At 41.7% G+C, this 25,280-nt stretch overlaps 1 protein-coding gene and 1 pseudogene across 5 annotated transcripts in view; both read left to right on the top strand.

The window, feature by feature from the left end:
* Positions 1-25,280, top strand: part of SHROOM4 (shroom family member 4) — a 258,245-nt gene that overhangs the window by 119,040 nt on the left and 113,925 nt on the right. For all 4 annotated transcript variants that reach the window (XM_002721647.6, XM_051834719.3, XM_070067064.2 and 1 more), the window contains one exon: positions 16,696-16,847. In XM_002721647.6, the coding sequence (XP_002721693.2) occupies positions 16,696-16,847 (152 nt within the window). The remainder of the gene's footprint in view (positions 1-16,695; positions 16,848-25,280) is intronic.
* LOC103345152 (protein MEMO1-like) lies at positions 20,448-21,379 on the top strand (annotated as a pseudogene). The gene is made up of 2 exons (XR_016227890.1): positions 20,448-20,701; positions 20,845-21,379. The product of XR_016227890.1 is annotated as a protein MEMO1-like (transcript).

Below are 25,280 nucleotides of genomic sequence, written 5' to 3'. Positions count from 1 at the left end.
TCCCAGCTGGGAAAGAGCCCCGCCTCCAAACCACATGGCATAGTTTTCATTACCTCCCTCCTGTGTTGGGACCCTCCGAAAGAGATAATATGTCGCCATGGAGGCCACACATCCCCGATTTCCTGGGATAGCTCTGATTTCACATATTCTACCCTCTTGTCTCCATAAATATAATTGTCAGACCATGTCCTGGTTCCGAAAATATTGTTCCCATATGCATGGCCTAGAGGCTCTGGGGAGCCAAAACCCAAGTCTTTCTTTCCTGGGATTGTGAGGGCCAGCGCAAAAGCTTGGCTCAGGCGAGACCTAGAGAGTTGGGGTGAAGCTAAACATTTGAGATCAGCAGCAAGCTGCTTGTTGTTTCTTTCTTTGCTTCAGTGATCCCTGTTGTAGATTGCAGAATGTTGCAAATTAGTGATTCTGAGAGCTGGGAGGGCCAGCATTGGACCTCTAGCTGCTTCTCTTTCCTCCTTCCCCCATCCTCTGGATGGACCACACAGAAATAGCCGAGACAGAAGAGCCACTCCAAAGAAGGAAATTCCATAACCTTCACTGACCGACCACTCAGTCTAATATTTACCTACTTTCCCTGGCAGGAAGTTCTTCCTTCTTGTTAACATCAGTCCCTCTCCTTGCAATCACAATTGCTTTTCCCTTGCTCTGCTTTTAATCAAAATTGAGAACAGCTGGTCCTCACCCTCCACATTCTTTCTGTGCTTCAAAGTCCTGTTGAACCATCCTTCCTGGGTGCAGGTTTCACCATGCTTGGGGCTTCTTTATCCTTCCTGCATGGATCTGACTTGTTTGCCACGAGGAAGCAGCTGAGGCAGCCTGAGCGAACCGTGCAGTGAAGCTGGAAGCTTTATGGCTTGTGCTAATGGGCATGCTAAATGTTTAGTGGAGAGACTATTTTCGAGCACGCAATTGTGAACAATTTAAAGTGGACTGTACATGGAACCCATTTCCTCTCCTGGCTCCCCCAACAGGGCCTCCTCTTAGCAGCTGAAATGAGTTAGTGGCAATCAGCGCAGAGTAGGAATCCTGTGGTTTCTGCCCTTCCCTCCCGCTGGTTCTATGGCAGCTAGTCTCTTAAAATGAGCTCTCTCCCTAGCAGAGCCAGTAAATGCGACTTTGGAATCAGCCAGACAAAGTGGGCGAGGAGTCACCAGGAGATGCGGGTGCTGAAGCACCCCTGGGGGTTTTGGGAGAGGTGTGGGATGGGTAGGAGGAAAGAAATTGGGCTCTGAATGTTTGCTACCCACAGAACACTCACACCTCAGAGCAGTATATGCCTGTTTTGCAAGTCTGAGGTGGACTTTTCTGGCCTTTGTTTGTACTCTTGGCCTTTTTCCACTGTCCCCACCTGTGTGAAAGAGATTGCCAGCATTCATTTGTGGCAGAATCCCGCCCAGGGCCAGTTGGGTTCCTCAGAGACTCACTCAAAGGTAACTCACCACGCAGTGGGATTCTCTTTGTCAGGAGAGTGACCTAGCTTTGCAGGGAGGCCTTCCTGAATTGCCTGGGTGGTGCAGGAGGGCAGGGCCAGGGCCCTTGCTGATCAGCCTGAATTAGATCTAGCCGATGGCACTGCAGAGGAAAGGGATAGGACCACCTGCTACTTGTCCTGTCCTCACTGTTCCTCCTTTTGAATCAGATCTTGTCATAGATGTTAGCCAGGCCGTTTGGCTCAGCAAAGCTACAGGAGCACTTAATATACCTGCCCCTAAAGAAGGAGGAAGAGGAAGAGAGAAAAAAAGGAAAGGCAAGCTTTGGCATTTGTATGAGAGTGTCGCTGAAGGCTTCCTCACTGATACACTCAAGACTTAGACAGGAACAGAAATTATATTGGGGTGGGGGTGGGGAGAGCAGTTTGATTGAAGCATTAGTTGTCTTGGCCCTGGGCCAAGGCAGATTGCCAGAGAACCATTAAACTCTGTGTAATTCCATATAATTCACAGCGGCCACAGGTAATCTGAATCAGACCTGACAAAGCTTCCCCATCACTTATTGTCCATTAGTGCTGAATGCACACTACGGATCTTTAGACTTTTTCTTGTAGCTCTATCATGGTCGCTGTATTTTCAAAATCCCAAATCAAGAAAGCTGGCTTGACGAAAGACTTTTTTTTCTTAATTTGTGATTTTGTTTATATGAAAAGCCTCACAAAGGTATACAGACTGAATCACAAAGGTGTAAGATATGAAACCCACTGAACCAGTGGTCTTTCAGGAAGGAATGATAGTCATGAGAGATTGGGTCAGGATGAAGTCTCATTTAGTCTTGGGGAGGGCCCCTCCCCCTCCCCAAACATACACCTTTTCAGGGATCTGAGGAAACTGGTTAACTAAACACTCAATCAAATTACAATCTGCTTTATGCCCATCGTCTGGATTTGCTCTTAGAATTTTCGGGGCTAGTAGACTGAAAGGGCCTGTTGTAACGCCTGCACACAGGAAGGGGGAGTGGAAGTTCCTTTGAATTCCCGGATGCTGGGAGTAGTTAAATCTCCCAGTGTTCATGGTCTGTTTGTGAGGGCTGGTGTGTGTTTTAAATTAACTTCCTAAGGCTGAGAATGTTAAGGAAAAAAAAAGTAAGGAGAATCATATCTAGATACAAGGTGGTATTGTCATGCATCTAAGTTTCCTTAAAGGCTTCATTCCTCCCACCAAATTAAGAGTCTAACAGTTACTTCTGGGTACCTTGTGATAAATGGGGGGTATTTAGCTCAAAGGATAACTATTCTGGGATATTCTGAGCCAATAAGTACAATGTCTTTGAAAAGCTTGAACTGCCTCTTTAGCAAGAACTCTTTGTGTGGCTAAAGATCATGAATAGCTTATATCTATGGAAAACAAAAAGCTTTTTTCACAACCTCCCAGAAAAAAAATTATATATATCTCAAAACTGATAGGTGCTCTATCTTGGGCAAATCGTGCAACATGGTTGGACCTCAGTTATGTTAAAATAATATTACTAGTTCTGAATTAGGCAAACCAATGGGGTGATATCTTGGAAAGGCTTTCTAATTTTAATTTCAACAAATAGCCATTGAGCTCCATTTGTTTCCCTAGATGCCAATGTTAGAGCTGTAAAAAAAGTACTTGACTGTCTCCCTCATATGGTGTAAGAATCCTGATACAAAGTAAACATCTGCAGAAATAAAAGAAAATATAAAATGGTAATGAATTCTCAGAGAAAATGAAATGGGTAACGACATGGAGACTGATGCTGAGACGGGGCAAGAGAGGAGGAATATTTCTATCAATGATCAGACAAAGACTTCTTTGAAGTCTGAGCTACCATCTGAATGATGAACAGAGCTACAGTACAAGGATCTAGAAGAATGTTTTCAGCCACAGAAACAGCAAGTGCAGAAGTCCTGAAGTAGGGATGGGCTTGACCTCTGTGAAGATCAACAAGCTCCATATGACTGCAGTGTGTGTGTGTGTGTGTGTGTGTGTGTTGAGGGGGAGTGGCAAGTGAGGCAAAAAGGGCACACATGGGCCGGCGCCACGACTCAACAGGCTAATCCTCCGCCTGGCGGCGCCGGCACACCAGGTTCTAGTCCCGGTCGGGGCGCCGGATTCTGTCCCGGTTGCCCCTCTTCCAGGCCAGCTCTCTGCTGTGGCCCGGGAGTGCAATGGAGGATGGCCCAAGTCCTTGGGCCCTGCACCCCATGGGAGACCAGGAGAAGCACCTGGCTCCTGCCTTCGGATCAGCGAGGTGCGGCCATTGGAGGGTGAACCAACAGCAAAGGAAGACCTTTCTCTCTGTCTCTCTCTCACTGTCCACTCTGGCTGTCAAAAAAACAAATAAATAAATAAATAAAAAATAAAAAAAAAATAAATAAAAAAGGGCACACATGGCCAGGTCATGTAGAGCTTCTGATCTGCTACTATTTACAGTAGAAGAATCATTCTTTGGTCTGGCATTTAATTAGGGGGTAGAAGTGGACAGAAGAGTTTAACAATAGAGGTGCTTGAAGTAGGCCATAGGAAAGTCGGAGGGCAGGGAATGGTAGGGAAGGGCTGGGGAAGAGGGGAAAGGGATGAGAGTGGAAAAGGAAAATGTGTACACAGGAAGGGTGGTTAGAGAGGGTTGGAAAAAGTTTGGAGGGAGGCCAGAGTGTACTGGAGTGAGCTTGGCTGCACGAGTGCCCTGAGTACCAAGGTTGGCAGGGAAGAAGGGGGGAAAGGCTCTACCCTTGTGTTTAAGATTAGAGACATGGGCGTGATCAGGGACAGAGCTAAAAATCTGCTTCTCTTTTCATTCTGCCTTAACTTCAAAAACAAGTCTGATACCAGAGAGAATGGCTTCTGCACGGCTTGACCTTTATTGAGTCCCCAAATCTTGAACTTAAACGCCCATCATTTCCTCTTTCATTCTTATCTCCAGCTAATCCTGGCATTGCAGAAGGGGGCGGGGGCGGGGGCTGGGAATGATCCCTGATGTCAGAGTCTCTGCCCACCACTAACATACATCAACGACAGAGTGTGTTTTCTCTCTCCCACTCTCTTGTCAATCATGGAAACTTGGTGTTGTTTTCCTTTATTCGACACGTTTTGCTGAGGGGGAAAGGGAGGGTGGGTGATTTGTCAGGCAGAGCGAGAGCAGGATGCTTGAAACAGTAGTGATGGCTCACTTGTTGCCCGTGTCACAACACTAACTGAAAGCAGCAGCAAGTGTGCCACGTTAATGTCAAGGTCAGTAAGGGTTTTTGTTGTTATTGCCTTTGCAACATACACATCGGCCTCTGCAGGTGATTTCTGTGGGAGCTGTTGGCTTTGGTGGCAGTCATTCAGAAAGACGGGAGGAAGCTAAACACCTCTGCTGCTTCTTCATTTCTCACCGGTCAGAGAGCTAAGTGAAAACCAGAAATTAAATCACTGCTGGAGACAGGGGCCCGGGAAGACGCAGGCAATATTTTTTTTCTTTTTTTTTTAAAGATTTTATTTATCTGAAAAGTAGAGTTGCAGACAGAGAGAGGGAGAGACAGACAGAGAGAGAGAGAGAGAGAGAGAGAATCTTCCATCCCTGGTTCATTCCCCAAATGGCCACAACAACAGGACCTGCACCGATCTGAAGGCAGGAGCCAGGAGCTTCTTCCAGGTCTCCCACGTGGATGCAGGGGCCTAAGGACTTGGGCCATCTTCTACTGCTTTCCCAGGCCACAGCAGAGAGCTGGATCAGAAGTGGAGCAGCTGGGACTCCAACCAGTGCCCATATGGGATGCTGGTACCGCAGGTGGAGGCTTAGCCCAGTATGCCACAGTGCTGGTGCCCCACAAACAATGTTCTAAGAGTGAGATGCAGGTGCTCAGTTCTGAAAAATAGAAAGCAACTGCCCTCTCCCATCATACACATCTGGTGTCGGACATATGGGTGCTTAGGAAGCTGGACAAGTGATTTGCTGAGAGCTAGAGCTAGAGCAGGCCTAGTTGTTTCTAGAGGCAGCCGTTTTTGTCCTTCTCCTGAAGGGTGGGCAGTCTCACTTGGTCCTTTTCCAGTCAGAAATGACTAATGTTGAATATGTGTACTCTTTAGAAACTGTCTCTGGCTTTTTGCATAATGGGTTATAAATAAATGACTTCAGGGAACCAGCAATGAGTAATTGAGTGACCCTGGCTTTGGGATGGCTTGGGTTCCAGATAGTTAAACACATCTCTTGGGCTGGAAGCCTGTATCTAACACATTCAAACCCAGCTGGTAGGTTAAAAAAAAACATTTTTGATCACCTTGAAGAATAGTTTTCACATCGACAATAGATTGATCCTGAAGAAAAAAAAAAGATTATATTAATCCAAGTAGTATTACCTCCATTTCTCTCTAGTAATCTAGTAGAATTTAACATGCATTCTTCTCTTAATTCGGGCATTATGCACAGTTCATAAATGCCAGTGAGTTGATATACCCTCTTTGCAGTGTTATGCTGGATGGTATGTAAGAGACAGTTTTTTTTTTCAGCTTCCTGGGCTCGCCTGCTAGATTTGCACATCCCGCTCTCTTAATGCTGGAGGGAACTTGTGAACTTCCTGGTTTGTTCTAGACTTTTAGCCCTATAAAAAAGAGCATAATGTGATTGGAGAGAGTGAGTTCTGTTGCTTACAACGGCTTCTAGGAGTCAGGAACATAGCCTAGCACTCTGTCAGATCCTTCTCTCCAGCTTCTTCCACTTCTGTCCTCCCTGAACTCTCTCCAGCACATCACTGTGCTAAGTCCTTTGATCACGTGTACCACTGAAAGTCCTACCTTACTGGACAACCAAGAAGCATGGGTGAGCCAATAAAGAGCAGTAATGATGTCTGTGGAAAAACTGGTTGTGGTGCATGTTGGCAACTCTGGGGACCATAAGAAAAAGACATAGCTGAGATAGACAAGAGCAACAACAGTAGACAACAGATTGACTCCATTTTTAGTAATACATTAAGATAGAAAATTGTTGATTTACAAAAGAAAGACTCCATTGTTATCGGATAAAAGATAAGAAAATGAAGTATTGGTCTTCAGTTTTATTTCCTACTGAAATCATCCACTTTGGGGAGGAGTAGATAAATTGTGTCTCAAAGCAAAGAAGAACAGTGGGCACATTCATTGATTGTGGCTCTACTGTGGAGGCTTGCCTTTTATGAGAAATGGTTTGCCTTTATTAAAACTATAAGTGTGTGAAAATAGTACTTGAGCTTTGGTTTCTACCTCAGAATTATAAGCAGTATAGTCTAAAGGTCTTTATTATTTTTTTCAATTAAGAAATAACTTACATACAATAAAAGGTACAAATTTCAGTGACTTTTTAAAAGATTTATTTATTTATTTATTTGAAAGGCAGAGTTGCAGAGAGTCAGAGGCAGAGAGAAAGAGAGAGAGAGAGGAGAGGGAGAGAGAGAGAGAGAACGGTCTTCCATTCAATGGTTCACTCCCCTGATGGCTGCAGTGGCCAGAGTTGTGCCGATCCGAGGCCAGGAGCCAGGAGTGTCTTCTGGGTCTCCCATGCAGATGGAGGGGCCCAAGGACTTGGGCTGTCCTTCATTGCTTTCCCAGGCTATAGCAGAGAGCTGGATTGGAAGTAGAGCAGCTGGGAGTAGAACCGGCGCCCATATGGGATGTCAGCACTGTAAGCTGCGGCTTTACCAGCTACGCCACAGCGCTGGCCCCTCAATGACTTTTTTAGGCTTACATATTCCCATGTAATCAGAAACCAGTTGAACATGCAAAACATTTCCAGCATCCTCGGTTATCACCACAGGTTAGTTTTGTCTGTTCGGACCTTGATATTAATGGAAATCATACACTATGTACTATTTTCGTTTGACCTCTCCTATTCAACATAGTATTTATGAGACATTCGCTTTAATGCCGGTATTGAGGTATTGATTGTTTGTTCTTCTTTATTGCTGTATCATATGACCTTTTGTGTGTATGCATGCATTTTTTAAAATACTTATTTATTTATTTGAAAAGCAGAGTTACAAAGAGGCAGAGGCGGGGGGGGGGTCTTCCATCCACTGGTTCACTCCCCAGATGGCCACAATGGCCTGAGCTGTGCCAATATCTGAAGCTAGGAGCCAGGAGCTTCGGGCATCTTCCACTGCTTTCCAAGGCCGTAGCAGAGAGCTGGATAGGAAGTGGAGCAGCCGGGGCTGGAACTAGTGCCCATATGGGATGCCAGCACTTCAGGCACTACAGCACCGGCCCCAATATGCATAAATTTTCAAAATTAACCTTTTAAAAATATTTGAAAGGCAGAGCAAGAAAGAGATATCTCCCATCTTCTGGTTCATCCCCCAAATGCCTGCAATAGCTGCGGCTCGGCTAGGTCAAAGTTGGGAACTGAGAACTCATTCCAGATCTCCCACATGGGTGGTAGGGGCCCACCTACTGTTAGCTCCTGGGGTGCACATTAGCAGAAAGCTAGACTTGGGAACAGAGCTGGGACTCAAACCCAGGGGCTCCAATTTTGAATGTGGGCATTTCAAAGGCATTTTAACAGCTAGGGCAAACATCCACCCTGTATGTGTCTTAATGTACAGTTGGGTTCTTCGTAGTTTTGTCTGCCATGAACAAACACATTTTTTATGAACATATACAATTCTTCTTTTGGGTATCCCTAGGTGTGGACTTGCTGGATCTGAGAGTGAGTATAACAGATTTCCACAGTGGTCGTACGGTTTTACATTGCTGCCAGCAATCTAGAAAATTTAAATTGCTATACATTCTTACCAATACTTAGTATTTTCAGGTTTTTTTTTTTTTTAATTTTGGATGTTCTGGTGGATATGCCCTGATATTTTGTTGTGATTTTCAATTGCATTGCTTTGGTGAAAAATTATATTAAGCACCTGTTCATATACTTATGGGACATTTGGCTGTCTTCTTCCATAGAATGTTTATTCAAGTCTTCTGCCAATTGTTAATTGACTGTCTTTTTCTTACTGAATTGTAGTTTTAAAAAATATCTTGGATAGACATTCTTTGTCATGTATAAGCATTATAAATATTTTTTCTCAGCCCATGGGTTCCCTTTTTATGGTAATAACTTTGCTGGAGATTTTTTTATTTTGATGAAATCCAATATATGACTTTTTCTTTCATGGTTACTGCTTTTTTGCATCCTGCCCAAGATATCTTTGCCCACCTGAAGGTTGCAAAGATATGCTCTGATGTTTTCCTCTAAAACTTCATGGTTTTATTCCTCTCATTTCATTCAGGTCTATGATCTGGGTATTTTAAAAATTATTTTTCATTTCTTTAAAAGATTTATTTACTTATTTGAAAGGCAGAGAGAGAGATTGAGAGAGAGAGAGAGAGAGAGAGAAAGAGATCAAGAGAGTGAACGAGTGAGAGAGTGAGAGAGAGAGAAAAAAGAGAGAGAGAGATCTTCCATCCTTTAGTCCACTGCTCAAATGCCTTCAACAGCGAGGGCTGGGCCAGAGCAAAGTCAGGAGCCAGGAACTCCATTCTGGTCTCCTACATGGGTTGCAGTGACTCAAGTATTTGGACCATCATCTTCCAATTCCCACGCCTGTCAGCAGGTAGCTGGATCAGAAGCAGAGTAGCTGACACTTGCACCAGCACTCTGATATGGGATGCAAGCATTCCAAGTGGCAGCTTAACCTGTTGTGCCACAAAGCGTGCTCTGCAGGCAATTATTTTTAGTAAAAATTTATATCAGTAAAAATGCTTTGAGCAGGTGTCCTCACTATTCATAATTCTATTTATGGATGATATAAATTACTTCTACCAATATTAAATATTAATAAAGCTTGACTTTCAAGTTTTTACAAAAGGATAAACATAAGCGTTCCAGTAGATCATCTTATCCCAGTCGCGGGTGTATGTGCCTCACTTTGGGCACTGTTCTAAACCATCAAATATTGATGACAAATCGTGATAACATTAATGTTTGTTAGCATAAGACTTCAGTGTAAACAAATGACTAGCATTGATGGGACCCCAGTGAGCATATCTGCTGATAGTGTAAGAAACCCTGAGTTTGCTCTTGGGCAGTCATGTTTGTCTTCCCTTCCCTGGCTTGCTGAGACAGCCGGATGATGTGAATTGGTTAGGAGCAAAGGCAAAGGTACCTTTGGTTGCTTGTGTGAGGACAATGCTTTTGATTTCTTCCCCTGTCCTCATCAACAAATTCCTAGAGCTGAGTTTGGCTCTGGGCTGCTTGAGTTTTTGGCAAAGATGCTCATGATTTGACTTGGGCTAATCCCCAGGGAAATTTAATGATTTAGCACTTAAGAGGGCCTTTGTTGTAAGGATTAGTAAACTAGATGATGATTAAGCAGCTGGGGAAGAAGGTGCTGTCTGTAGGGATGGATCATGCTGTGGGCTGCTATGTATTTCTTTAAATTTATTTACTTGAAAGGCTTAGTCACACACACACACACACAGAGATAGAGAGAGAGAGAGAGAGAGAGAGAGAGGGAGACAGAGAGAGATCTTCCATCCGCTGCCTCACTCCACAAATGGCTGCAATGGCTGAGGCTGGACCAGGCCAAAGCCTGAAGCCAAGATCTTCTTCCGGGTCTCCCACATGGGAGCAGGGGTCCAAGGACTTGGGCAATCCTCTGCCACTTTTCCAGGTGCATTAGCAGGGAGCTGGATTGGAAGTGGAGCAGCCAGTACTCAAACTGATGCCCATATAGGATGCCAGTGTTGCAAGCGGAGGCTTAATCTGTTATGCCATAATACAAGCTTGGTGCATTATGTTTCCATTAACTCAAGGTCAGGGGAGCCCTTGGGCTTGACCCATAGAGCTTTACACTATGGGACAAATTATTTGAAAAGCAGAGAGAGACAGGGAGATATTCTATTCTCTGGTTTACTTCTCAAATGCCTGCAATAACCAGGGCTGGGTCAGGCCTTGTCACCGACGTGGGTGACTTGGGCCAACATCCTCCACTTCCCAAGTGCATTAGCAGGGAGCTGGATCAGAAGCAGAGTAGCTGGGACTCGAACCAGGCACTCTGATGTGGGATGTAGGCATCCCAAGTGGGAGGAGTATGGGCATGTGCTTCTTAGTTTGTAGAGGGAAAGAATGGCTTCTCCCTTGGTGTCCATCTGCCTGTTCTGTGTCTATCCAGACATTTTTGCTTTGCACTGAGCCTACTTACATCTTGTTCATTGGTAATTGTTTTTGAATCCTCATTTATTTAAGAAACGTGTTTTTGTTTTCTATTTGCTTTTGGAAAGCTGGGATAAAGTAGGGCAGATGAAATTAGGAACCACAAAGTTTCTTGTTTTTCTAATCTAAACTGCTTTGGAAATTTGAGAGTGATGTTTAAAGGGGGGATTTATGGAGAGAGACAAGTTAGGACAGCTAGTGTCTACAACCTGGAATCAGAGCATTGAAAACCATGGCAAGGAGATTGCAGAAGTTTAAAAGACCGTATCTCCCACTTCCAGGGCACCCTGATAGTTTCTCCTAGCATGATGAGATTCTCAAGGATACCAGCAGGGAAGAGAGGGTAGATTGCAAACAGCTCCTAACCTATGGTTTGCTCAAGACTTGAGACCAAGTTTCAGAATAACTGAGGACTTTATCCATTCTTTAATGAACCTACTTCCCCAAACCAGCTTATCCCCATCTGTATATTTTCTACTGATTTTCCAAAACAAGCTAAATTTCTGAACAGATGCCAGGAGTGTTCCTAAAATTTGAAAATTTTTCAAAAGTGCCAAAATGACAGGCAGAGGATATATTCCTTATTCAGAAGTAGAATTACTGTATTTTGAGCCTTTTCTGTCTATTTGAAAAAAAAAGAAAGAACAGAAAAAAGGAAAAAGCAAACAAGCAAGCAAACTCCCATCAATTTAAAATAATTCTGTTGTTTGCCTTCTAGACTATGGTTAAGCTAGCAGAGGTAGGAATATGGACTGGACATTTGGCCAGAAGCTCGTAGAACTAACCAAGGAACTTTCAGTAAATTTGTTTTTACCAATAAATTTCCCATTACAAGCAGAGGTATTCACAGCTGTGTCGTTGATCTTTAATGCTGCCCTTGCACTATTGTCATAGTCCTTCAACACTTGCTAGTTCTTGTTGCAGATACTGTTTCTCCTACTGAATGAATTTTAAGAGCATCAACCTCCTCTAATATTTCTTTCCTTCACTTTTTCATATCTCCTAAGTTTGTTTACAAGACTTGAGCAAGTATCTGCTAGAAGCTGACGAAACACAAGCTCATAGAAAGGACGCAAGCGCCGTTATGTCGAATTTTCTTTGCCTTTACTCTCAAGAGGTCAGCTTGTCACTTTGTTGACAGCCATCTAAGCACTTCATGCTTTACTGAAGACCCATCCAAGATGTCCCAATCACCAGCTCATTAGCACAAAATGGGACTTCAGCAATCTCTTTATCTCAGTGGCCTGACTGTGCCTTATTAAGTGTCCCAACCTTGGTGGATGGCTCTGAAACAATGCAGACAGACCAAGGGAAGTTGAGAGCTGGACGTTAATTAGTCCGTTTTGAAGGAGTGAAACATGGGTGAAGGCAGAGTACAATGGGGAGAAAAGCCAGGGTTCTCCGTGTCAGCAGAAGGATAATGTGTGACTTTTCTCACTGTTCACAGGTCACTGAATGCCAGGGCTGCCAGGGCCTAGAGCTGTCAGAGCCCAAGAGATCATCTAGCCAGGCCCCCACGTTTTACCAGTAAGGGTTAAGGGAGGCCTCAAGAGTGGAAAGGGACTTGTCCAAGGTCAATCATCTCTTCCCAGTTTTCCAGACACCAGCTGGCTTTTGGTTCTGTGACCTCTATGCAATCAATTTCCAATTACTTGGACCATTCCTGGTTAGCCCAGCCATCACTTGGATAATCCAAAATGACACGTATGTTAACCATAGTTTACATTGGGCTTTGTGATGTGTGTTTATACTGACATTCCAATGCATCTGGGTCTAATCTGAGAATTCACAACACTTCAAATTCAACAAGCAAACCACCCTGAAGGTCTAATTCAGGAAGAGCTGGAAAGCTGACCAGCCTTACTGAAAAGACAGCATTATATGATGTTACACAGTCCCTCAAGCAAGGTATGTTAATTTAAATGAGTTTGTTGATTCACACCTTTCCTGGATCCCAGCCATAGTTACCAGGTGGGAGGGTCGGCAAGGCAAAAACAAAATCTGCTCTAGAAAAAATAGATACCTCCTTCTTTTGTTCCTTCCTTTCCTCCTTCCCATTTGTTCTTCCTTCCTTTTTCTCACTAGAAACATGACCATCTGCCTTGTCTTCCATATAAACAAATGTGTGGTTGAGTCACTGACCTGGAGAACTGGCTGTCAGGAGGCCAAACAATCAATGAAAGATGTGCTAGAGCTCGGGCATCTAGAGTTGTAGGAGGAGAAGAAAGGAAGGAAGATCAATGCACCATCATCCAAAAAGGACTGAGAAGTCTCAAGGAGGAAGGAGTCAGTTGTACAGCTCAATAAATAACTTGGATCTGGAACAGGGCTAGTTTGGGGTATGATCCAAGGGATCTTGAACCAAACTTCCCTGGTGTTTGGGATTGTGCTGGTTTCATGTCTGAGCATTCTCATCCTTGTACTGAAGTAGCATTATTACAATCAACATATCTGTTCTCTTCCTGCTGCTGGTGACCAGGAAGGGCCACGAACAGTCACCTGAAGCTATAGGCCATGAAAGAGTCTTGTACAAGGACTTAGTGGCAGCTGAAGTGACATTAGGTAATCTCAAATGCCCATGCTTTTGCTGCAGCAATAATTAGGCATTTTAGTTTAAAATGTTCTAAACCCCCATTTCATCTGTGGGCCTAAAACAAACAGAAATCTTATTGGTATAACAGAGTGCTTGATTAACTAGAGATAGTACTTAATATCAATACACATTCAAGGGAAGACTTGTGGTAGTAGTAACATGGATAATTGAGTTGCATGAATAAAAAATGGGTAGAGTGAATGAAGACTAATTACATCATTGGGAACATTAGCATTCATTAGTTAGACTCCTGTTTGTGGTTCTTTGTTAGCTCCAAGCACTTTCTTTTTTTCTTTTTAAAGATTCATTTATTTATTTGAAAGGTGGAGTTACAGAGAGAGAGGAAGAGCCAGAGAGAGAGAGAGAGAGAGAGAGAGAGAGATCTTCCATCTACTGGTCCACTCTCCAAATGACCACAATGGCTGGTGTTATGCCAGGCCAAAGCCAGGAGCCAGAGATTCTTCTGGGTCTCCCAGATTGGTGGCAGGGGCCCAAGCATTTGAGCCATCTTCCACTGCTTTCCCAAGCACATTAGCATGGAGTTGGATTGGAAGTGGAACAGCCAGGAATCAAACCTGTGCCCATATAGGATGTCAATGTCTCAGGCAGGGTGACTTAACCTGCTAAGCCACAATTCCAGCTCTCTTCGCCCTAAGAAGCACTTTCAAAAGGCTGATCTCTGTTGAAAGTTCTGGCCTTCCGTGGATGCCAAAGGAATGAGTCATGGGAATAGAATTTTGCTTTGCTTTTCGCTTTTCTCTAGTTGTTTTTTTTTTTTTTTTTTTTTTGGTGGTAGGTGGCAGTGACTGTGAAGTTATATTGATAATGATGTTGAAAATAAGATTGCAATCCTAATTAATTTGCTGAGAGTTGTTTCCCACTTACCAATGTTATATTGGCTTTTTTTTTGTTTTAAGTGGTAGCCCAGATACCAAAACAAAGGTTTTGTCAGACAAAGGTTAAGTATTATTTATAAATAAAAAAACAGCTGGGTTATTAGCAGCAATACATTTAATAGCAGTCTGCGATTTAACTCAGAAGTTCCATTTATTTGATGGGGCTTTTGAAATCCTGAATTAACAGTTTTCTCTGTGCTCAGGAGCGCTCATCTGCCAAATTACACATGAGTCTGGCCAACCTAAAGCTTAGCTATACTCTAACCCCCATGGTGTGAGGATAGTTTTTGGAGATGCTATAAAAGATGAAAAGATTGGAACAAGAGTAGAAGTAAGTGTAAAAGCACCTTCACTGAAGACCAGCTCTTAGTTGTCTCATTTAGAGTCTAGCATTTCCATAAGGACTGTATGATTTAATCATCTTTACCTCCCCTGCTCCCCACCGCATGCAACCCCTCTGAATTACATTGGTGTATTATACCATGTTCTCTCTGTCCGTTTCAGTGGACACAGAAACATTAGACAGTAACTCACCTCTGAGGCTAGGGGCTGTGAGCTTTGTTTATTTCTGTACCTCTAGCATTTAGCATGTTGTCATGTGCACGATAGAAATTTAAAAAATATTTAAGGAATGAATGCAGGATGAGATGACTCCTATCAGCATGGATGGAACTGATGTTCCAGTAGGTAGAATGTACCTTAGTGGTGAAAGGAAATTTACGTATAAAATCAGCCAGAAGCAAGGACTCTTAGGGACATTCTGATTTGCTTTCTTTTTGGCTACCCTAAAAGCTATTATTTCTGCCTAGTGTCCCGTGCTTCCAGGCCTACCAGAATTACCAATTCTCTTACCCAGATTGGTCCTGGTCCATGGACATTCTGTAGGCTGTGAAACAGTAAATACCCATATGCTCAGCTTTGGCTGAATGCACACTGTGTGCCAAGCACTGAAAACACTATGCTAGGCACTTGCTAGAGAGGTATAGCTAACTGAGCAGCTGCTTTGAACCTATTCCATATCTTTTGAATTTGTAATTCTATTCACAGAATATTGAGCCAAAAGCTACCTTTAAGGTCTCCCAAATCAGCCACCTTGCTATGATAATTAGAGCTCGTATTTATTGAGGAGTTATTGTCCCCAGACCCCAGACATTTCATATGTGGGTACTTCAAAAAGTTTGTGGGGAAATGGAACTGAAAAATTTATTTTGCTGCAAAATTTTTTTGAAATCCATCTGTAGTTTTTTCATAATATGCGTTTTCCATGAATTTTTTGAAGACCCTTTGTATGAATGGATTTCAACATTTTGTGTACCAAAATAAACCTACCTTTCAATTCCATTTTCACTAGCTTTTAACCTTTATTTTAGTTTTAAAATTTTTTATTTATTTGAAAGAACAAGAGAGACAGAAACAGAGAAGCAGAGTTCCCATCTACTGGTTTACTCCTCAAATGTCTGCATTAGCCAAGGCTGGGCCAGGCCAGTGCTCAGAGCTGAGAACTTAATCCGGGTCTCCCATGTGGGTAGCAGGAACTCAAATACTTGAGCCATCACTGCTTCTTCCCAGAGTGCACATTAGCAGGAAGCTGGAATTGGAAAAAGAACTGGGACTCAACTCTAGGCACTCTACAGCATCTTCACCACCGCACCAAATGCCAGTCCCTTCCACAAACTTTTTTTTTTTTGACAGGCAGAGTTAGACAGTGAGAGAGCGAGAGAGACAGAGAGAAAGGTCTTCCTTCCATTGGTTCACCCCCCAAATGGCCACTACAGCTGGCATGCTGCGCCGATCCGAAGCCAGGAGCCAGGTGCTTCTCCTGGTCTCCCATGTGGGTACAGGGCCCAAGCACTTGAGCCATCCTCCACTACCTTCCCGGGCCACAGCAGAGAGCTGGACTGGAAGAGGAGCAACCGGGACAGAATCTGGCGCCCCAACTGGGACTAGAACCCGGGGTGCTGGTACCGCAGGTGGAGGATTAGCCAAGTGAGCCGTGGCGCCGGCCTCCACCACAAACTTTTTGAAGTATTCTTATATGGTAACAATCCTGTGTGAAGCAGGTATCTTGTTACATTTCACACACGAGGTAACTGAGACATACAGATGTTAAATAATTTGTTCAGGGTCATATAGCTATGAAGTAGTAGAGCCAGGATTCAAACTCTAGTTTGTCATTCCACTCGAAGATAGGAAAAGACTTTAGCAAATGTCATTTTGCAGAAGTCTAGCTCTTCTTGCTCTAATTTGTGGGCATAATCTGTTATACCATGCTGCTACTTTAGCTACACTGTGGGATTTCCTCCAAGCGTCATTTTCTTATATAGAAGTTCTGGTCTCCCCATATGGACTGTTCATTCCTCCGGGCAGGGATTGCTTTATTTCCTCAAGGGGTTGTCCAAGTTTTGCCTTCAGTAAATAATGGCCTGTGATCAGCTCCTTAGGTGCTCCTGGGAAGCTGCCTGGAGTGATTTCCCAAGTACTGTTTGTGGTTCCTTGGTTGACAGGAAACAGAAAGTAGAATTTGGGGGAGTAAGTTGACTTACCACCTGCTTTCTCTTTTTGTTCTCTTCAACACAGATTGAAGATGGAGGCAAGGCGGCCCTGTCCCAGAAGATGAGGACTGGTGATGAGCTGGTGAATATCAATGGCACTCCACTGTATGGCTCCCGCCAAGAGGCCCTCATCCTCATCAAAGGCTCCTTCCGGATCCTCAAGCTGATTGTCAGGAGGTAAGGTACAAGAAGAGTTTCCGTAAGGAACAGAAGCCATTGAAACTACTTGGTTGGCAGTAAAGCACTGGTAGATTCATGTCTCTAGCAATGTCATTGAAGACAAGGGTGTTTCATGTGAACAGAATTTGGCAGATAACTCAAACAGAATGGTCTAAAAGAAAGACCCTTGAGGGTAAATCCTGACACTGCCATGTATTGGCTATACCACTATGCATACATTTATTTTGTCTCTGCAAGACTCAGTTTCTTTATATACTATTGAAGGGACTAAATGACTCGGCAACACCACGGGCATTTTTCTGTCTTCTCCTTCATAACAGGCTGCCACTGCCCAACCGTGTATCAGTGGAGATTGAAAGAGACCCTACAGCCAGCTGTGGTAGTCATTTCCTATGGTAGGCAAACCCTAAGACAGGAACTCTGCTCTTGACGAGTGTACATACAGTCTAACAGGGGAGAAAAGACACACATGGGGCCAGTTAACTAACAATACTTTTTTAAGATTTATTTGTTTATTTGACAGGCAGAGTTACACACAGAGAAAGGGAGAGACAGAAAGAGAGGTCTTCCATCTACTGGTTTGCTTCCCAAATGGCAGCAATGGCCAGAACCCAGCCGATCTGAAGCCAGGAGCCAGGGACTTCTTCTGGGTCTCCCATGTGGGTGAAGGGGCCCAAGCACTTGGGCCTTCTTCCACTGCTTTCCCAGGCCATCAGAAGGGAGCTGGATTGGAAGAGGAGCAGCCAGGACTCAAACTGGCATCCATATGGGATACTGGCCACTGCAGGTGGAGGCTTAGCCTACTATACCACAGTGCTAGCCCCAGCAATACGTTTTTTAGAGAAAGCAGTAGAGGAGGTTTCACAGAGTTTTATAGCATTGTGAATTTTCAATTTTAAACAGAAATTGCTCTTCTAATTAAAGAGAAATAGAGGTCACTTCAGAAGGGATTGATGGGGTAGGACTTCACAGAAGAGGTAGAATTTGAGCAAAGCATAGATAGATTTTGAAAAATAAGCCACCAGAAGCGGAAGGTATTCCAGGTAATTGAAATAAGCAGAAGGAAGTTAAAGAAAATACATATTATGTAAAACATGGATTTCAAAAATTTTGCAACAAACTAAATTGCATTTCTTTTTTTTTAACTTTTATTTAATGAATATAAATTTCCAAAGTACAGAATATTGATTACAATGGCTTCCCCCCATAACGTCCCTCCAACCCACAACCCTCCCCTTATCCACTCCCTCTCCCCTTCCATTCACATCAAGATTCATTTTCGATTCTCTTTATCTACAGAAGATCAGTTTAGCATACATTAAGTAAAGATTTCAACAGTTTGCTCCCACACAGAAACATAAAGTGAAAAATACTGTTTGAGTACTAGTTATAGCATTAAATCTCAATGTACAGCACACTAAGGACAAAGATCCTACATGAGGAGTAAGTGCACAGTGACTCCTGTTGTTGACTTAACAAATCGACACTCTTGTTTATGGCATCAGTAATCACCCTAGGCTCTAGTCATGAGTTGCCAAGGCTATGGAAGCCCCCTGAGTTCACTGACTCTGATCATATTTAGACAAGGCCATGGTCAAAGTGGAAGTTCTCTCCTCCCTTCAGAGAAAGGTACCTCCTTCTTTGATGACCCATTCTTTCCACTGGGATCTCACTCACGGAGCTCTTTCATTTAGGTTTTTTTTCCCCCAGAGTGTCTTGGCTTTCCATGACTGAAATACTCTCATGGGCATTTCAGCCGGATCCACATGCCTTAAGGGCTGATTATGAGGCCAGAGTGCTGTTAGAACATTTGCCATTCTATGGGTCTGCTGTGTATCTCACTTCCCATGTTGGATCATTCTCTCCCTTTTTTATTCTATCAGCCAGTATCTGCAGACACTATTCTTGTTTATGTGATCCCTTTGGTTCTTAGTCCTATCATTACGATCAATTGTGAACAGAAATTGATCACTGGGACTAGTGAGATGGCATTGGTACATGCCACCTCGATGGGATTGAATTGGAATCCCCTGGTATGTTTCTAACTCTACTGTTTGAGGTAAGTCAGCTTGAGCATGTCCCGAATTGCACATCTCTTCCCTCTCTTATTCCCACTCATATTTAACAGCAAACACTTTTCAGTTAAGTTTCAGCACTTAAGAAGAATTGTGTATTGATTACAGTATTCAACCAAAAGCATTAAGTAGAACAAACAAAAAAAAATACTAAGAGGGATAACATATTAAGCTGCTCATCAACAGTCAGGGTGAGGGCTGATCAAGTCACCGTAAATTGCATTTCTACAAAATTTTTTGAATTCCCTTCATATTTGGGCACAGAGTTTATGCTGCCACCAAAGGATCCGCCTTTGGGTGAGCTTGCTGTGTGGCCTTTCTTTCATTTTGCTGTTGTGCCTTTGCTTTGACTGCTGGAGCTCAGACTTCCTCAACTCTATTGGTTTTTTTTTTTTTAAGTGATTAAGTTACTTTTATTTTTTTAGAAAGCCAAAGTGACTAGAATTGGTCTACACTAAAGAAAGTATACAACACCATACCATTATTTTAGTTGGAAGAGCCGCACCAAAATTCATGACAAAAAAAAAATAAAAATGTAGAACTATAAGAAAATCCAGTGTTTTTTTTCTTATTGTTACTAGAAATTCAAGTAAATGAGTCAAATTGCATAAAGCACTGAAAAAGCACAGCAGTGTACGGTCTGCAATGATCTGAAAAGCACTAAAAACACTCCAATGCCTCCTCATTTGCAGACTATCAAACACGGTCTTGGAAGGACAATATCTGCTCTTTCACAGTCTTGAATTTATATTCTATTACAATATGGTAATGACACGAAGGGATGTCTTACATAAAAAGGCAAACTGAAAGTAATTTTAAAGTTAACTATAAAATTAAACAATTCTAATTTCTGTGATTTAAAAAATCACATAAATATGTCAAATATAAAGTACATCCAAATATATTTTTACATAAGAGCTGAGATTTACCATTTTTAACAAATTCTGAGATGGAATTACTAAAAACAGTATTTCATGTATACCATAGAGCAATAAGTTTAAATCAGACTATTTTGAGTTGTGTAGCCCTTTATTAGCAACTAAAATAGAAGGTATCTGTTGTACAACACGGGTAGTAATTGACTATAATTGGAGATTTATTATATTCTAATACAGATCATTTATAAATGCAATTTCTTTATTAAAAAGCTTCCACCCTTTTTTTTGTTTGTGTACAATTTGCAAAACTATTCTGAAAGTGGAATATATGTGCACAAGTCTGCAGAGAGTGCAAATTTAGGATATGGTAAAGGCTTCACAAGTTACTTTCCAAACTCTGCCACAGCTGGGCCTTTCCATTCTCATCTTTTTTCATCAAAATATTTTGATGCCAGCCTTCCTTCAACTGCCCTAAACTATAAAGCATTTTTTTTAATGAGTTGAAATTAAGTAAGGACTACACCTACTAGAAAAGAAGAGAAGAAAGTTCTATTAGTCTGAGGTTTCAGAATCCCCCCAAACCAGGACCAGTATCTTGGTAAAGGCTAGGCTGGGACCGCGGACAGATGGGTCTTGTGCTGCCCATGCTTACAAACAAGTGGATCCATCTATAACCCGGAGAATTTTCATCCTTGGACCTTCTCATCACGTGCCCCTCTCTCGATGTGCACTTTCCAGTGTGGATATATATAGGACGCCTCTGTATGACCTTCGTATTGACCAAAAGATTTACGGAGAACTGTGGAAGACAGGAATGTTTGAACGCATGTCTCTACAAACAGATGAAGATGAACACAGTATTGAAATGCACTTGCCTTATACAGCTAAAGCCATGGAAAGCCATAAGGATGAGTTTACCATTATTCCTGTACTGGTTGGAGCTCTGAGTGAGTCAAAAGAACAGGAATTCGGAAAACTCTTCAGTAAATATCTAGCGGCTCCTAGTAATCCCTTTGTGGTTTCTTCTGATTTCTGCCATTGGGGTCAGAGGTTCCGTTACAGTTACTATGATGAATCCCAGGGGGAGATTTATAGATCCATTGAACATCTAGATAAAATGGGTATGAGTATTATAGAGCAATTAGACCCTGTATCTTTTAGCAATTACTTGAAGAAGTACCATGATACTATATGTGGAAGACATCCCATAGGGGTGTTACTAAATGCTATCACAGAGCTCCAGAAGAATGGAATGAATATGAGCTTTTCCTTTTTGAATTATGCCCAGTCAAGCCAGTGCAGAAACTGGCAAGACAGTTCAGTGAGTTATGCAGCTGGAGCCCTCACAGTCCACTGACGCTCTGAACCCTCAGGGATGCTACCTGCACACACTCATAATCTGTTTTCTTTATCCTATACACATGCCTACCTTTTGCCATTTTAGTTCTTTTTATTAGAAGACAGCATCTCCCGGCAGTCCTATTTCTCCCTCTGTCTTTTGCCCATCTCACTTCTTTTGTTCATACTCAATTTGAAAAGGCGTCTGTACTCAGCATCTTCACTTTTTTACCTGCCTTTTAGATTTCTACCCCCTGCAGTCTGAATTCTGGTGCTCAGAATGCCACTGAAACAACTCTGGCAAAAAAAATACAAATTATCTCCTAATATTCAAAGCAAATGGAGTCTTTCCTTTTTTTGTTTCCTTTTTTATTCAAAATATTATATTAACAAAAAGTATATGCATTATATGAATTTATGGGGCATTTATGTGTGACATTTTGTTTTCTTCTGTGTGCTTCTAGAAGCATTTTTAAATTTTATTTTAAGCTTTAACAACTTATAACATTTTTCCATATTCGCTTCAGATGTAGATATTATACAGACATAAATATACTATTTTTCCTTGGAAACAGGGATATTAATATCACACAATGAGGGATTCATGGCAGTGATCATAAAGAGAGGGAAGACAGGTGTATTGTCATGTTGATGGTATAATTTAGTGAATACAATGTTTATAAACTATGTATGAAATAATATGACATCTACACCATTTTTATACTCTCTATATATTAACTTCCACATAAGAGAAAACATGACTATTTGTCATTCTGTGTCTGGCTTATTTCACTTAGCATAATGATCTCAAGTTCCATCCACTTTGTTGCAGATGTTAGGATTTGGGGGCCAATGTTGTGGCACAACTAGCAAAGCTGCCCCATATGATGATGCAGGCATTCCAAATGGGTGCCAGTTCATGTCCCGGATGTTCCACTTCCAATCCAACTCCCTGCTAATTGCCTGTGAAAAGCAGTGGAAAATGGCCCAAGTGTCTGGACCCGTGCCACCTATGTGGGAGACCTGGATGAAGCTCCTGGCTATTGACCCAGCCCTGGCCACTGCATCTATCTGGGGAGTGAACCAGCAGATGGAAGATATCTATCACTCCCTCTTGTCTCTGTAACTCTGACTTTAAAATAAATAAATACATCTTTTAAAAGTCAGTATTTTATTCTTTTTTATAGTGGAGTAATATTCCATTGTGTATATATGTCACATTTTCTTTATCCATTCATCAGATGATGGACATCTAGGTTACTATCTTTGTTGTTGTGTATTGGGCTACTATAAACATGAGAGTACAGCTGTCTCTTTCATATGTTGACTTCTCTTCCTTTCAATACATTTCCAGAAGTGGGATAGATTGGTCATATGATAGATCCATTTTTCATTTGTTGAGGAACTTCCATATTGTTTTCTATAATGCTTGTACTACTTTGCATTCCCACCAATAGTGTATTAGGGTACGCTTTTCTCGAGAGTCCTGCCAGCATTTGTTATTTTTTTGATTTTTGAATAATACCCATTCTAACTGGGGTGAGATGATACCTCATTGTGGTTTTTATTTGCATTTCCCTGATGGCTAGTGATCTGGTGTCTGTTGACTATTTGTATTTGACAAAATGCCTATTCATATCCTTTGCCTATTTCTTAACTAGATTGTGTGTTGTTGCTGATTCTTTTTATTAAAAGATTTATTTTATTTATTTGAAAAGCAGAGTTACACAGAGAGGAAGAGACAGAGAGATCTTCCATCCACTGGTTTACTCCTCGAATGGCCATAACAGCAAGGGCTGGGCCAGACTGAAGCCAGGAGCTAGGAGCTTCCTCTGGGTCTCTGTGTGGATGCAGGGGCCCAAGGACTTAGGCCATCTTCTGCTGCTTTCCCAGGTGCATTAACAGGGAGCTGGATGGGAAGTGGGCAGCCATGGTTCAAACTTAACCCGCTACGTCACAACATACCTACCATGCCACAGTGCCAGCCCCAAAGTTGCAGTCTTGTTTCAGACTTCTGTGTGTGGAAATCCAATTTTCCCAACACCAAGTGTTGAAAAGACTGTCCTTTCTCCAAGGAATGTTTTTCGCATGTTTGTTGAATATTAGGTTGTTGTAGATATGAGTATTTATTTCTGGGATTTGTATTCTGTCTCATTGGTTTATACATCTCTTTTTATGCCAGCACCTTGCTGTTTTGATTTCAATAGCCCTGTAGTATATCTTGCAATCTGGCATTGTGATGCCTCCACCTTTTTTTTTCAATGTATTAACCAAAAGTTAATTAAAGGAAAGGTAATATAAATTTTTCATAACACATTTATTAATAATAATAAAAATAAAAGTAGGAAAGTTGGTTTCTCAGTCCAGCTAATCACATGTGCTTTAAGCTGCTCAACAGTCCATATGGCTAGTGGTAACCCTAACAGACAACAATGATGATGAACAGATTCTGTTATCACCACAGTTGTATTGCACAGTGCCAAACAGTAGATATGTCTTCCTTTCAAGTCCTGACACTGATTTTGAAGAACTCATTTTATATTTGTTGATTTTCTATTTTAGGTCTACATTTCAATGTATCATTTTCTCTCCTTTCTTTGAACTTTGTTTTTATTGTTTAAGATTTCTTTGGCAATTTGGGGTCCTTGTGTTTCCATACAAATGTTAGCATTTTTGTAGTTCTGTAAAGGATTTCACTGGGATTTTCAATGGAACTGCATTGAATCTATAAATTGTTTTTGGTAGTATAGACATTTTGGCCATTAATTCCCCCAATATGTGAGTATGGAAGATTTTCCCAGTTTTTCTTGTCTTTTATTTCTTTCATTAATCTTCTGTATTTTTAATTGATATATATTTAACATCTTTAGTTAAATTTACCCCAATATATTGACTTTTTTTAGCTATTGTCAGTGGGATTGTTCAAGTTCTTTCTCAGTCAGACCATTGATGGTCTATAAGAATGCTATTGATTTGCTTATTTTGTTTTTTTTTTCCCCTAAGGAAACCTTTTATTTAAGGAATACAATCATCATGCATTTCATAAGTACATCTTTAGTAATATAGTGATTCTTTCCACTGTACCTGCCCTCCCACCCACATCCCCACCCCTTTCCCTTCTCCCTCTCCAATTCCCAGTCCTATTCTCTACTAAGATCTAATTTCAATTAAATTTATGCACAGAAGCACAGAAGACCAACTCTATACTAAGTAAAGAGTTCAACAATTTGCACAGAAAAAAAAAAAGCTGTTCCTCAATAGTGGAGACAAGGGCTGTTCAAACTCATTGCCTACCTCTGCCTAATACATTAAAAGAAAGTAAGTCCTTGAGAACAATTTGCAATTTTGCTGAATTCTTATCAGTTCTGACAGTCTGTTGGTAGAGTCTTTTGTTCACCTATGTAAAGAATCATGTCATCTGAAAACAGGGATAATTTTTCTTTCTCCTCTCCAATTTGAATCCCCTTAGTTACTTTTTCTTACCTAATGGCTCTGGTTAAAACTTACAGAGCTATATTGAATAAAAGTGGTACAAGTGGATATTCTTGTCTGTTTCCATATCTTAGTGGAAATGCCTCCAGTTTTTCCCCCATTCAATATGATGCTGGCTGTGGATGCATCATAAATTGCCTTTTTTGTGTTGAGGAATGTTCCTTCTATAATCCAACGTTTGAAGATTTATATCATGAATGGATGCTGTATTATATCAAATGCTTTGTCTGCATATGTTGAGATAATTGTATGGTTTTCATGCTTCATTCTGTTGATGTGCTGTCTCATGTTTATTGATTTGTGTGTGTTGAATCATCCCTATATCCCTGGGATAGATCCCACTTGGTCAGGGTGGATGATCTTTTTGACATGTTGTTGGATTTGACAAGCAAATATTTTGTTGAGAATTTTTCCATCTACATTAATGAGGGATAGTGATCTACAGTTCTCTTGAATTAAGGTAATGCTGGCCTCATAGAATGAGTTTGGAAGGTTCTCCTCACTTTCAAATTGTTTTGAGTAGTTTGTGAAGAATTGGTGTTAGTTCTTCCCTACAAGTTTGGTAGAATTAAGCAGTGAAGACATCTAGCCCTGGGCTTTTCTTTGTCGGTATGGTCTTTATTACCATTTCAGGCTCAAACTTGGTT

Source organism: Oryctolagus cuniculus, chromosome X, assembly GCF_051225735.1.
Source record: "Oryctolagus cuniculus isolate XC-2025 breed Fujian yellow rabbit chromosome X, ASM5122573v1, whole genome shotgun sequence".
Taxonomy (NCBI): Eukaryota; Metazoa; Chordata; class Mammalia; order Lagomorpha; family Leporidae; genus Oryctolagus; species Oryctolagus cuniculus.
Note: the sequence above shows the minus strand (reverse complement) of the source record. Positions and strands in the feature narration are given on the sequence as shown.